Source organism: Pleurodeles waltl, chromosome 11 (genome assembly GCF_031143425.1).
Source record: "Pleurodeles waltl isolate 20211129_DDA chromosome 11, aPleWal1.hap1.20221129, whole genome shotgun sequence".
NCBI lineage: Eukaryota > Metazoa > Chordata > Amphibia > Caudata > Salamandridae > Pleurodeles > Pleurodeles waltl.
In genome coordinates, this window is record NC_090450.1 from 938,549,219 (window position 1) to 938,564,758 (window position 15,540).

Here is a 15,540-nt window from a genome sequence, read left to right on the forward strand (position 1 = left end):
GTTCTGCCCTATGAGGGAACTGAGCCTTTGGAGCTTGAACCTTATCAGGTTGAGCTCTTAGGCCCAGGGGGACCCTCAAGGGAGGAGCTGTGTAAGGGACAAGAAACCTGTCCCTCTCTTGAAGGCCTTAGGCAGCAAGCTGCTGAAGAGTCCAAGGGCAAGAAAAATGGAACACATAGGGTCTATTGGGAAGATGGACTCCTGTACACTGAGGCCAGAGACCCCAAACCTGGTGCCACTAGGAGAGTGGTAGTGCCTCAGTCGTTCAGAGAGTTTATTCTGACCTTAGCCCATGATATTCCCCTTGCTGGGCATTTGGGACAAACCAAGACGTGAGAGAGGTTAGTCAACCACTTCTACTGGCCCAATATGTCCCAGAAGGTTAAGGAGTTTTGCCTCTCCTGCCCCACCTGTCAATCCAGTGGTAAGACAGGTGGGCACCCAAAGGCCCCCCTCATTCCACTTCCAGTGGTGGGGGTCCCCTTTGAAAGAGTGGGTGTGGACATAGTTGGTCCACTGGAACCTCCCACAGCCTCAGGAAATATGTACATCCTAGTAGTAGTGGATCATGCTACTAGGTATCCTGAAGCTATTCCCCTTAGGTCGACTACTGCCCCTGCAGTAGCCAAGGCCCTCATTGGTATCTTTACCAGAGTGGGTTTCCCTAAGGAGGTGGTGTCTGACAGAGGTACCAACTTCATGTCAGCATACCTAAAACACATGTGGAATGAGTGTGGAGTGACTTACAAATTCACTACACCATACCATCCACAAACTAATGGCTTAGTTGAGAGATTCAACAAGACATTAAAAGGCATGATCATGGGGCTCCCAGAAAAACTCAAAAGGAGATGGGATGTCCTCTTGCCATGTCTGCTTTTTGCTTACAGAGAGGTGCCACAGAAGGGAGTAGGATTCTCACCCTTTGAACTTCTGTTTGGTCATCCTGTAAGGGGACCACTTGCTCTTGTTAAAGAAGGCTGGGAGAGACCTCTTCATGAGCCTAAACAAGACATAGTGGACTATGTACTTGGCCTTCGCTCTAGAATGGCAGAGTACATGGAAAAGGCAACCAAAAACCTTGAGGCCAGCCAACAGCTCCAGAAGTTTTGGTATGACCAAAAGGCTGCACTGGTTGAGTTCCAACCAGGGCAGAAAGTCTGGGTTCTGGAGCCTGTGGCTCCCAGGGCACTCCAGGACAAATGGAGTGGCCCTTACCCAGTGCTAGAAAGGAAGAGTCGGGTCACCTACCTGGTGGACCTGGGCACAAGCAGGAGCCCCAAGAGGGTGATCCATGTGAACCGCCTTAAGCTCTTCCATGACAGGGCTGATGTGAATCTGTTGATGGTAACAGATGAGGATCAGGAGGCAGAGAGTGAACCTCTCCCTGATCTTCTGTCATCAGACCCAAAAGATGGCTCAGTAGATGGAGTGATCTACTCAGACACCCTCTCTGGCCAACAGCAAGCTGATTGTAGGAGAGTCCTACAACAGTTTCCTGAACTCTTCTCCTTAACCCCTGGTCAGACACACCTGTGTACCCATGATGTGGACACAGGGGACAGCATGCCTGTCAAGAACAAAATCTTTAGACAGTCTGACCATGTTAAGGAAAGCATCAAGGTGGAAGTCCACAAGATGCTGGAATTGGGAGTAATTGAGCGCTCTGACAGCCCCTGGGCTAGCCCAGTGGTCTTAGTCCCCAAACCTCACACCAAAGATGGAAAGAAAGAGATGAGGTTTTGTGTGGACTACAGAGGGCTCAATTCTGTCACCAAGACAGATGCTCATCCAATTCCTAGAGCTGATGAGCTCATAGATAAATTAGGTGCTGCCAAATTCTTAAGTACCTTTGACTTGACAGCAGGGTACTGGCAAATAAAAATGGCACCTGGAGCAAAAGAGAAAACCGCATTCTCCACACCTGATGGGCATTATCAGTTTACTTTTATGCCCTTTGGTTTAAAGAATGCCCCTGCCACCTTCCAAAGGTTGGTGAATCAAGTCCTTGCTGGCTTGGAGTCCTTTAGCACAGCTTATCTTGATGATATTGCTGTCTTTAGCTCCACCTGGCAGGATCACCTGGTCCACCTGAAGAAGGTTTTGAAGGCTCTGCAATCTGCAGGCCTCTCTATCAAGGCATCCAAATGCCAGATAGGGCAGAGAACTGTGGTTTACTTGGGCCACCTTGTAGGTGGAGGCCAAGTTCAGCCACTCCAACCCAAGATCCAGACTATTCTGGACTGGGTAGCTCCAAAAACCCAGACTCAAGTCAGGGCATTCCTTGGCTTGACTGGGTATTACAGGAGGTTTGTGAAGGGATATGGATCCATTGTGACAGCCCTCACTGAACTCACCTCCAAGAAAATGCCCAAGAAAGTGAACTGGACTGTGGAATGCCAACAGGCCTTTGACACCCTGAAACAAGCAATGTGCTCAGCACCAGTTCTAAAAGCTCCAGATTATTCTAAGCAGTTCATTGTGCAGACAGATGCCTCTGAACATGGGATAGGGGCAGTTTTGTCCCAAACAAATGATGATGGCCTTGACCAGCCTGTTGCTTTCATTAGCAGGAGGTTACTCCCCAGGGAGCAGCGTTGGAGTGCCATTGAGAGGGAGGCCTTTGCTGTGGTTTGGTCCCTGAAGAAGCTGAGACCATACCTCTTTGGGACTCACTTCCTAGTTCAAACTGACCACAGACCTCTCAAATGGCTGATGCAAATGAAAGGTGAAAATCCTAAACTGTTGAGGTGGTCCATCTCCCTGCAGGGAATGGACTTTATAGTGGAACACAGACCTGGGACTGCCCATGCCAATGCAGATGGCCTTTCCAGGTTCTTCCACTTAGAAAATGAAGACTCTCTTGGGAAAGGTTAGTCTCATCCTCTTTCGTTTGGGGGGGGGGGTTGTGTAAGGAAATGCCTCCTTGGCATGGTTGCCCCCTGACTTTTTGCCTTTGCTGATGCTATGTTTACAATTGAAAGTGTGCTGAGGCCTGCTAACCAGGCCCCAGCACCAGTGTTCTTTCCCTAACCTGTACTTTTGTATCCACAATTGGCAGACCCTGGCATCCAGATAAGTCCCTTGTAACTGGTACTTCTAGTACCAAGGGCCCTGATGCCAAGGAAGGTTTCTAAGGGCTGCAGCATGTCTTATGCCACCCTGGAGACCTCTCACTCAGCACAGACACACTGCTTGCCAGCTTGTGTGTGCTAGTGAGGACAAAACGAGTAAGTCGACATGGCACTCCCCTCAGGGTGCCATGCCAGCCTCTCACTGCCTATGCAGTATAGGTAAGACACCCCTCTAGCAGGCCTTACAGCCCTAAGGCAGGGTGCACTATACCATAGGTGAGGGTACCAGTGCATGAGCATGGTACCCCTACAATGTCTAAACAAAACCTTAGACATTGTAAGTGCAGGGTAGCCATAAGAGTATATGGTTTGGGAGTCTGTCAAACACGAACTCCACAGCACCATAATGGCTACACTGAAAACTGGGAAGTTTGGTATCAAACTTCTCAGCACAATAAATGCACACTGATGCCAGTGTACATTTTATTGTAAAATACACCACAGAGGGCACCTTAGAGGTGCCCCCTGAAACTTAACCGACTGTCTGTGTAGGCTGACTAGTTCCAGCAGCCTGCCACACCAGAGACATGTTGCTGGCCCCATGGGGAGAGTGCCTTTGTCACTCTGAGGCCAGTAACAAAGCCTGCACTGGGTGGAGATGCTAACACCTCCCCCAGGCAGGAGCTGTGACACCTGGCGGTGAGCCTCAAAGGCTCACCCCTTTGTCACAGCCCAGCAGGGCACTCCAGCTTAGTGGAGTTGCCCGCCCCCTCCGGCCACGGCCCCCACTTTTGGCGGCAAGGCTGGAGGGAACAAAGAAAGCAACAAGGAGGAGTCACTGGCCAGTCAGGACAGCCCCTAAGGTGTCCTGAGGTGACTCTAACTTTTAGAAATCCTCCATCTTGCAGATGGAGGATTCCCCCAATAGGATTAGGGATGTGACCCCCTCCCCTTGGGAGGAGGCACAAAGAGGGTGTACCCACCCTCAGGGCTAGTAGCCATTGGCTACTAACCCCCCAGACCTAAACACGCCCTTAAATTTAGTATTTAAGGGCTACCCTGAACCCTAGAAAATGAGATTCCTGCAAACTACAAGAAGAAGGACTGCCTAGCTGAAAACCCCTGCAGAGGAAGACCAGAAGACGACAACTGCCTTGGCTCCAGAAACTCACCGGCCTGTCTCCTGCCTTCCAAAGAACTCTGCTCCAGCGACGCCTTCCAAGGGACCAGCGACCTCTGAATCCTCTGAGGACTGCCCTGCTTCGAAAAAGACAAGAAACTCCCGAGGACAGCGGACCTGCTCCAAAAAGACTGCAACTTTGTTTCAAGGAGCAGCTTTAAAGACCCTGCAATCTCCCCGCAAGAAGCGTGAGACTTGCAACACTGCACCCGGCGACCCCGACTCGGCTGGTGGAGAACCAACACCTCAGGGAGGACCCCCGGACTACTCTACGACTGTGTACCAAAACCTGTCCCCCCTGAGCCCCCACAGCGCCGCCTGCAGAGGGAATCCCGAGGCTTCCCCTGACCGCGACTCTCTGAAACCTAAGTCCCGACGCCTGGAAAAGACCCTGCACCCGCAGCCCCCAGGACCTGAAGGACCGGACTTTCACTGGAGAAGTGACCCCCAGGAGTCCCTCTCCCTTGCCCAAGTGGAGGTTTCCCCGAGGAAGCCCCCCCTTGCCTGCCTGCAGCGCTGAAGAGATCCGTTGATCTCTCATAGACTAACATTGCAAACCCGACGCTTGTTTCTACACTGCATCCGGCCGCCCCCGCGCTGCTGAGGGTGAAATTTCTGTGTGGGCTTGTGTCCCCCCCGGTGCCCTACAAAACCCCCCTGGTCTGCCCTCCGAAGACGCGGGTACTTACCTGCAAGCAGACCGGAACCGGGGGCACCCCCTTCTCTCCATTCTAGCCTATGCGTTTTGGGCACCACTTTGAACTCTGCACCTGACCGGCCCTGAGCTGCTGGTGTGGTGACTTTGGGGTTGCTCTGAACCCCCAACGGTGGGCTACCTTGGACCAAGAACTGAACCCTGTAAGTGTCTTACTTACCTGGTAAAACTAACAAAAACTTACCTCCCCCAGGAACTGTGAAAATTGCACTGTGTCCACTTTTAAAGTAGCTATTTGTCAATAACTTGAAAAGTATACATGCAATTGAAATGATTCAAAGTTCCTAATGTACTTACCTGCAATACCTTTCAAACAAGATATTACATGTTAAATTTGAACCTGTGGTTCTTAAAATAAACTAAGAAAATATATTTTTTTATAACAAAACCCATTGGCTGGATTTGTCTCTGAGTGTGTGTATCTCATTTATTGTCTGTGTATGTACAACAAATGCTTAACACTACTCCTTGGATAAGCCTACTGCTCGACCACACTACCACAAAATAGAGCATTAGTATTATCTATTTTTACCACTATTTTACCTCTAAGGGGAACCCTTGGACTCTGTGCATGCTATTCCTTACTTTGAAATAGCACATACAGAGCCAACTTCCTACATTTAGTAATCATGATTCTGGGACCTACATTACAGCTACCTTGTCTATCAGATGCGATCTGGTTTCTGGAATGCCCAGACATTAGCTTAAATAAATATAAAAAAACTGAATAAATGTAACAGTGCATGGTGGCTTCTAAATATAGACAATAACTGTTATATCAATTCCCTTGTATTCTACACTTTATCCGAGCTGTACATTTTCATTAAATTTCAGTGCTGTAGAAGTGCAAGATCTTAAAGTACCCTGTTGTATCTGCATTAGGTACGCTTACACCTATGAGATTCTTTTCACTATTATCAACGCTGACATCTTATTATATAAACTGATGATGTACACTGCTCACTACCTAAGTTTGATTTATTTGAAGGGACTTTATTTTAACGAGTTATGCTGCCAGTTACAATTAGTCAAGTGCTTTCTAATAAGCTGCATAAGAACTTCGACCCATTGGTCAGTGAGACTGGGGCAATATGTAAATAGGGGCTTCAACACTACAGCCGGGCTGTTGGGTGTCAGTTCCATTTCTGGTTTGGCATCAATCTGCAAACCAGTTCTTCCCCATGCCAGTAGGAGCAGTGATCAGTTTGTGTAAAAGGGAGTAGCCACACTTTCTAGCCAAAGTAACACCCACTATAGTGTTTTGGAAATGAAGTGACTTTGGTTGTCCACCTGTCTCCTTTTACCCACCAGCACACACCTTCACAATCCCTCCCCCAGCAGAATAAACTGACAATCCAGGCAGTCTAACTCCCTGATTATCACTGGCAATGCCTCCTTGACCTCGGTCTCCTTTGACCATGGTTTTCAGTAAAACATTACTTTTTAATGATTTACCTCTGTTGTAGCTGTACATGAAGATGGGGGTCCTCGAGGTCACCAGCACTCCCTCGCATATTTCCAACCCTGCATTATTCGGATGGCGCAGCCATACCCTTCTAGACTCCTGAAAGCATTGGATCAGCTACTTGATCTGAATTCATGGGGGTGCAGTCAGGTTTCAGACTGAGTAGGATCATGGAGAGGTATCTGGATGTACAATCATCTAAATTGAATTTTATACCATAGTCATGCAGGCACACTGATGCTGCTGGACCGGTCTACCCTTGTCAACACCTTAGCCAGTCATGAATGTTGAAGGTGGTGACTTGTGTGTTGGTAGCAGTATAGGACTACTTTAAGACCTTTCTAATTGAAAGTATGTCGCTTGGGAGATTCAGTAAATAATGAATTAGCAGAATGAGATGTTTAATGGCTTATACTTATCCCTAACCCTTTACAACATTTTTCAAACTTGCAGTCTTTTGCAAGAACTAATAGTAGATTTCCATAGCTAGGTAGATAAGCAGGTAGGTTTTGGACTCACTTAAGGACATGATTAGGGATGAGGAAAAATTTAGAAGGACGATGGACTTAACTTATTAATAGGGAAAAAAAAAGCACATCGTTCCGCACTCATGAGCACTTACTGTAGTTAGAGAGCTGCTAAATCTTTGAAGTAAATGACCTTGAACTACGAACCGGGGATTTTTGGCCCCAAGATTAAACTTGACAGCCCAGGTGAACTATCACCAGAGCAAGATAGCACCTAAGCATGATTTAGCTAGTTAAACCATTCCTGCATAAAGTCAGCAAGTATTGTTAACTAGGACAACAGTTGGAGAAAAGACTGTGGTACTGAGAAATATAACCTGAAGAAGCATGTTATTTCAAACTAAGCAACCAGAGCAGTATAGGACATGTACAAAAATATATCATCCCAGTCTTCTAGAGAACACCCTCACCGCAGGTATGAAACTGTTTAATACCCTAACACATTAGTTTGGGTCCATAGTGATCCCTCTTCACCAGTGCTACAGCAGCTTCACTGTTTACCTGTAAGGCATAGGATAACTTTCGAGTCATAGGTAATAGTTCAACAGTCTTTTTTGTTATCAATAATTTCCAGACTTTCCTTCTAAATTTACTTTATGGTATTCTCAAAGGTGAACATTCCAGTTGAAATTTCAGTGTCTGGGAAATCACCAAAAACAGAACCGTTAAGTTCAGTGAGCCTGATCTGTTGCAGCAGCAAACAAATGAAATTCTCTTCCTTTCCTTATTAAAGCCAAATCTTCATTTCTGAAGACGTTTAAACACATTTAGTTGTCTGTTTTGTCTTTTCACTTGTGGCCGGGGCACTAAGAAGCTTCGGCAATTGCTACACTTTGAAAGTAATGTACCATAAAGCTTGAAATGGTGGGTTTCACTGGTAGAAGAAAACTACACTGAACCACAAGAAATACGGTGGTATACTCCCTGCCCATCTGGTTCACTCATTTCGAAGGGTGCAGGAAAAGGAGGGTGTATGAGACTATATACAGCAAGAGACCACTATCCTGTGCATGGGTAGTATTCAAAGGATCCAGTGAACCCAAACACGTTCCTATTCATTTACAACAAACTTGAGAACTACAGTCATTCTTCAAACATGCAGTCAATGCATTTCACACATCTCCCATATGATACCGCCCCTGCCCCATTCTCCAATCCGAAAACGTTTCCTTATGGTTCTAGAAAGAATTGTTTAGTTGTAAGAAGGTTCTGGCTTCCTCCTGCATTGAGTGAGCTCCCCCACCCCCAAAAAGTCAGGAAAGATTTGCTGGCCATAACACCACGCTACTTTTGCATAGCTGCCTGCAAAATTGGTCTTCTGTCATATTCCCTCTGCACTAGCAACCTGTCCAGGGTTCCCCATTTTTTGCAGCCCGTTGTGGAAACCGATTCCTTCACCAAAATATGATCACATCCTTTGTCTTCCCTGGATCACTGAGAATCTATTGCAAAGTCGACTGAGTCACTGTCTATTATAAAGGAAGGACTTCCCAGAACACTAGTTAGAGTTCTATAGAGATTCAACTGTACTCTTCGAGTCTTGAAATTGTTGGGTTTATGGTAGTCCTATGGTCCTAAATACCCCCACCACCAAAACCTGTCATCACCCCAGCCTTGGCCCTTTAGGACCTTACTCTATACTGAACATGTCATCCAGACTGTGTCCTTATTTTTGTTCTCGTTTTTGTTGTTTGATGCAACTTCGTTAGTTCTTTTTTGACCCTGGTAAACACCCCTTCAACCTTTTCTCCTTTCTGTGCACCATAACTCAGTCATTAAATATTCTGTTACTATTCACATTGTGATCTGTTCTCAACATGTCCTCTCTGGTGTGCATGTTGGTGTACAAAACCCATGCCGGCTTAGAAGCCCCAATTGCTTCCCATCCTCCTCATCATAGCCTCTACCCCTGGGCCTCACCAGGACTGTACCTTTTCACTAACAAAGAGCAAAGCTCTCTATCTTCCAGCATTGACTGTCTTCAAGTCTAAAGTGTGACCTCCGGGGGCATCTTAGCCTCAGACCCTGCAGGCAGAAGTAGTTTTTTAGTTTTATAGTAGGCCCTTGCGAAAACTCTATTCAGCATACTACCTTCAGTGGGAACCAGCCACACATTTTCCCTGCGCCCCCAAGTATTGTCCAAGGACACTAGTTCATCTTTGAGCCAAGTTGCCGCCTCCTCCTCTGAAATTATTTAACTAAAAAATGCAACTAGAAGGAAACCTGGAGGCAGCAAATTCATGCAGATTTTCATAAGTACATTTGACTGAAAACACCACCTTGTAAATGTATCTCAAAGTGGAACAACAAAGAAGGGAACACTATCTGGGTACGCTGCTGCCATAGTTTTAATCTGCCAACTTTATGTCCCGAAGCAGCCCTCTAATCATGTCTGACACAGCTAGTAAGGTATTGTAGCTCAGTGTAAGTCAAAATCTTTCAAGACCTTCCTGTCATCTGTAGTCCAGATCCATAGGGAGGCTGGCATATTTTGAATTAAAAGAAAATACACTTATGGGCACCAAGGATTGCACGTAACTTGCCCTTATACCTTTGGTGTTCTGATGTTCATAAACATAGTAAGACCAACAGCAGGCACACGTTAAAGATCTTTCGCAGTATGCGTTTGAGTCTGTCCATAAAGTAGTACTTAGCAGAAGCGTGGACTGTTCACCAACTGCAACTGTCTGGAATAGAGATATTTTTGTTAGAGCTGTGCCTGCTTTCCCTTTGTGGAGGAAGCTGTTCATTTATTTGCCAAGGTTTTATTGCCCTTGTAGTAGCAGCTTAAGATTACTGATCTAACCTCCCAGTAATTAATTGATTTGAGGTTAGCCCTATATGAATGGCTGCATGATTACACATTTGAATGGGTTCTCATAAGACTGAAAGGGAAACAGTCTGTGAATCAGAAAATGTAAAGAACTACTATAGACCCTGAGGAAACCTCAACAAATGCAAGGTTCTTTGGTACAAAAAGCCTGAAGCTCACCCTTTCAGCTGATGTGATGGCAAATAAAAAGGCAACTTCCTTAGCTGTTACACATCAGCCTTGTGCGTAGGCTTAAACACTGCTTCCATTAACTTTGAAAGGACTGCTTAATTCCCATGGAGCATATGGTCTAATTGCGGGTGAAAAAAACTCTAAAATGTGTTTGTAAGTAATGTGCCTTGCTACCTTAAGGTTTCCACTCACTAAAATACTGTTGGTACCAGTGGATTGAACCTTCAAGAGAAGGGACAAACTAGACGATCATTGCATCTTACTACAACATGAATGTGGTCAAGAGTAATGTTAATCGTTGGGGAGAAAAGATTTGAGCCCCCTGAGGAGTCTGATACTCTGCTCCTTTGACAGTTGAATTTTAATGTATATGGACAAAAGGGAGGTTCTGAATTTTGACTTCATAGAATGCAGGTATAAATTGGCTACCGGAGAAAGGTTGCAATATTCCTCACTTGAAGGCGCTGGTATAAAAATTTACTTGGGTTCAAAAATCTCTTTATAATTACTGAAAGATCTTTTTATGCATTTGGAAGGACGCAAAGTGTTTATAGTGGAAAACACAATTTTGAACTTGTTTACATGAAAATGTCTTCTTAGAAAAGTGAGGTTAGTGGAATACCTAATATTTTAGTCTTGTTTCTTACTCTAGAATTGCCAGAATATGTATGTTTTAGCCTGTGAAATTGCACATGTTTGCATGGGTAACTTTTTCACCTGAGCCTCTAATGATTTGTTCATCTATTTCTGATCCCCTCATACATATTTTTTGTATTATACATTGATTTGATTTCAAAATAATTTCCCTGTGTTGTATTGAAACCAGCTACTGTGCATCCAGTTTTTGATGTACTTGGGTTGTCATCTGTTTGCATTTAGCTGACTCCCTAATGAAATGGCCTTCATAAAGACATAGAATTATCAAGGCAGGAGTAAAGGCTTTAGAATGCCACACATCCATTGACTCTGCACATAAAACAGAGCCCTTTGTGTAATTGTTTGTTTCACCAAGCAGTATAAGCCATGTACTGGTCAGCTCTCCTTCAAAGCAACCCCGACAGTCTGTGGACCAGAAGCAGTTCATTGACTATTTCATATCCAGGATCTATTTCCTACAGTCTACAATTTCCAGCTCCTTTGTCGTCTTAGAGCTAGGATTGATGCATTGCCATGTCACTGTGATACTAGAACTCCTTTGCTAACACCATCCAGGGAGTGACTGCCTAAAGGACACCAACAGTTATATTGTCAGTCCTTTACTAGAAGGGATGATGGTTCTCTTCAGATTTGGAGATCCTCCTTGCCTCTTAATTGCTGATTGGACAGATGGGCCATTTACTAGGTCTCAGTAGCCTCTTGTTTGATGTAAAGGAGAGTAATGACAAAAGCTTGCTTTTGACACTAACTGGAGTTGAGTGGTATAATGATCACTGCTTTTTTGTAAGACTAGTCTATCATTTACCAATATACTCCTAATCAGCTTATTGTAGCTGCATTGAGTGCAAGTCTGTTCAACACTGAGGCATAATATCAGAGTAAGTATATACTATGCTGTCAAATCTTCTTGAGATATGGACTTACTTTTGCTGTGAAAATGTGGTTTTTGAAAAGTACTGTAACTTGATAGTGGATAAAGCCTTGTTTTCCCCTTTTAAGCAACTTGGCTTTAAATTGCGTGCAAGTACCAGAGAGCTCAATGTTGGACAATTGACTCTGCATTTCAGGGTGGGGTGTTCATGACTTAACTGTAGACTCCTAGAAAGTGTATTACTGGGAGGAGGGGGAATCTGCTCTAGAGCAGAATTCACATGTTATTGCTTGTTATAGATTTAATTGATACTGTTCGAAGTCTCACAATGGGTTGTATTTGTCAGGGCCCACAGACCTGAGTTTTCATTGGGTGGTGAGTCTAGTTGGATTGTTTTGGTTGGTTCTATTCTTTGTTTCCAGGCCCTGTAACGAGTTTGACACCTCTGGTTTTTAGATCCCGAGGCTCAGCTTGCGCTTGAGAACCTGCAGCAGTTTCCAGCATTCATCCAAGGCCCTGATGATGCCCTCTTAAATTTCTCGAGCATTATGGAAGGCAGCAACTCACCTCTTGGCTGTAGCCCCACAACTGAGACAGGTGAGTTATTTACTAACTTACTGGAACTGTATACTGGAGACTAATGTCCATGTTACGAACAGGGCGTGTGGAAGAGGGTGGTCACAAGGCCAAAACTAGGGTTTCTGGTTTTCACTTAAAGGCATTTATAACCAATACTTTTGATAGACATCTAGCTGTAGATTCCTCTGCTTTTGAATACTTCCCAGATGTCAGATTGAATCTAGAAACCTTTCAGCAGTACTTTGGGTGCCATCAGGTGGCGCAGAGTGGCTCTGCACCAACCCATTCCACTCTGGAAATTACTTGCAAAACCTATATAGGTGCCACCGCTACAACGACGTTGGTTCCTTTTTTCCACACCACCTGACGTGGATCTGGAGCTTCCTTCATGTCTGAGACTGCCTGTTTTCTTCTGCTCCATCATGCTACTCATTTCCCTGAACAGGCACAGGGGTGGTACCACACTTCTCGATCTCCGTCCCAAATTCAGCTAACTCCTGAGCTGGTTCTGGCTGAGTCAGATACTGGGGTCAACAGCCATGCTACAGCAGATCATTTTCACGCAGCCATTCTCTTGCTCTTAGGATCCCTTCTGACTCCCTCTGGTGTGCCTTATGGCTCCACTGCCCTTGGCACCTGTTGGACCCTTTGAGCCCATCTTGCCTCCAGCTTCTGTCCTGACTGTATCTGGCACCATAATCTGTGCTGGCCCTGGGCACTTCGAGATTTATGCCGACTCAATAGACACCAGAGGAGGAAGTCTTGAGTTCTTTTTCAACAGAGTTGACACCTGTCTGACCGTTACAAAGTTGTTTGATTCCTCCTGAGGCACCACTTGCTTTACCATCTCCACCAGGGAAACAGACTTTGCATTCCCTTTTTGGATGGGCTCTTTGGAGCACCTTTTTCTTTAACCAAACACTGCCCAACCTTTGGTAGGGGCTTGGGCCAAGCCTTGTTCTGGTCTCCCAGTCAGTTGGCGGATTCCCAGGTGGCATCACCCTGCTCCAGGTAACCCTGCTCTTTCGGAACACTCTTCTACCGGACATCTAATGGTGCAGGTGTCCTTAAGCCACTCATTCCCAGTATGTTTCCTTCCACTTCTTCTGACCGATAATCTAAGTGGATTAAAACGTTTTGTAAACATGTTTTTATCTTCCCCCAGGTTGCAGCTGTGATTGAGTTCTGAGGTATAACTTTCAACAGGACTCGCCTGCTCAGGGACAAGGCTGATTCCGTTCCTGAGCGTTTTAAGGAGCGCAGGAGAGCTCTTTTAAGGAGGGCAGGGCTTCTACTGGCTCTGCACCTTTCAGTCCCACCATGCCAGCTGCAACAGTTTATCCTCTGTCGGTTTGGTCAAGTTGCCTCTAATTGCCAGCCTCCTTAAGGAATCCAGCAGTTTCGTCATGTCAGGTGCCTACCACAGCCAAGGGCAAAGGGACACAGTCTGTTGCTTTCCCCGGTCCCCTTGCATCCCCACCTCCCAAGCCTCTTTAGTGTGTCCTTATAGGAACACTGCCATCTGATGGGAGGCAGAATTCACCAATTCTACTCATGTTGGAAGACAACTTCAGACAGTTGGGTTCTCCATGGGCCACGCCTTACCCTTTTCTTCCTTGCTACACCTTCCACTGCTCCCAGTGACTGACAGTATTTCGATTTTCCTGGAGAAAGTGCACGCCTTCATGGCCAAAAGTCTATTGAGAAAGTTCCTGGTCTAGAAGTAGGTTGTGGTAATTTCCACTACTTTCTGGTGCACAATAAAGATGGAGACCTGTGGCTTACTTTTGACCTGCACCTCAACAACTGTAGGAAGTTGGCTCTGTATGTGCTATTTCAAAGTAAGGAATAGCATGCACAGAGTCCAAGGGTTCCCCTTAGAGGTAAAATAGTGGTAAAAATAGATAATACTAATGCTCTATTTTGTGGTAGTGTGGTCGAGCAGTAGGCTTATCCAAGGAGTAGTGTTAAGCATTTGTTGTACATACACATAGACAATAAATGAGGTACACACACTCAGAGACAAATCCAGCCAATAGGTTTTTATATAGAAAAATATCTTTTCTTAGTTTATTTTAAGAACCACAGGTTCAAATTCTACATGTAATATCTCATTCGAAAGGTATTGCAGGTAAGTACTTTAGGAACTTCAAATCATCAAAATTGCATGTATACTTTTCAAGTTATTCATAAGTAGCTGTTTTAAAAGTGGACACTTAGTGCAATTTTCACAGTTCCTAGGGGAGGTAAGTTTTGGTTAGTTTTACCAGGTAAGTAAGACACTTACAGGGTTCAGTTCTTGGTCCAAGGTAGCCCACCGTTGGGGGTTCAGAGCAACCCCAAAGTCACCACACCAGCAGCTCAGGGCCGGTCAGGTGCAGAGTTCAAAGTGGTGCCCAAAACACATAGGCTAGAATGGAGAGAAGGGGGTGCCCGGGTTCCGGTCTGCTTGCAGGTAAGTACCCGCGTCTTCGGAGGGCAGACCAGGGGGGTTTTGTAGGGCACCGGGGGGGACACAAGTCCACACAGAAATTTCACCCTCAGCAGCGCGGGGGCGGCCGGGTGCAGTGTAGAAACAGGCGTCGGGTTCGCAATGTTAGTCTGAGAGATCTCGGGATCTCTTCAGCGCTGCAGGCAGGCAAGGGGGGGATTCCTCGGGGAAACCTCCACTTGGGCAAGGGAGAGGGACTCCTGGGGGTCACTTCTCCAGTGAAAGTCCGGTCCTTCAGGTCCTGGGGGCTGCGGGTGCAGGGTCTCTCCCAGGCGTCGGGACTTTAGGTTCAAAGAGTCGCGGTCAGGGGAAGCCTCGGGATTCCCTCTGCAGGCGGCGCTGTGGGGGCTCAGGGGGGACAGGTTTTGGTACTCACAGTATCAGAGTAGTCCTGGGGTCCCTCCTGAGGTGTCGGATCTCCACCAGCCGAGTCGGGGTCGCCGGGTGCAGTGTTGCAAGTCTCACGCTTCTTGCGGGGAGCTTGCAGGGTTCTTTAAAGCTGCTGGAAACAAAGTTGCAGCTTTTCTTGGAGCAGGTCCGCTGTCCTCGGGAGTTTCTTGTCTTTTCGAAGCAGGGGCAGTCCTCAGAGGATGTCGAGGTCGCTGGTCCCTTTGGAAGGCGTCGCTGGAGCAGGATCTTTGGAAGGCAGGAGACAGGCCGGTGAGTTTCTGGAGCCAAGGCAGTTGTCGTCTTCTGGTCTTCCGCTGCAGGGGTTTTCAGCTAGGCAGTCCTTCTTCTTGTAGTTGCAGGAATCTAATTTTCTAGGGTTCAGGGTAGCCCTTAAATACTAAATTTAAGGGCGTGTTTAGGTCTGGGGGGTTAGTAGCCAATGGCTACGAGCCCTGAGGGTGGGTACACCCTCTTTGTGCCTCCTCCCAAGGGGAGGGGGTCACAATCCTAACCCTATTGGGGGAATCCTCCATCTGCAAGATGGAGGATTTCTAAAAGTCAGAGTCACCTCAGCTCAGGACACCTTA

General features: G+C 46.3%; 1 protein-coding gene across 1 annotated transcript in view; it reads left to right on the forward strand.

Moving 5' to 3' along the window:
- Positions 1-15,540, forward strand: part of RNF10 (ring finger protein 10) — a 263,755-nt gene that overhangs the window by 104,376 nt on the left and 143,839 nt on the right. The window contains exon 13 of the mRNA XM_069215043.1: positions 11,950-12,090. Within this exon, the coding sequence (XP_069071144.1) occupies positions 11,950-12,090 (141 nt within the window). The remainder of the gene's footprint in view (positions 1-11,949; positions 12,091-15,540) is intronic.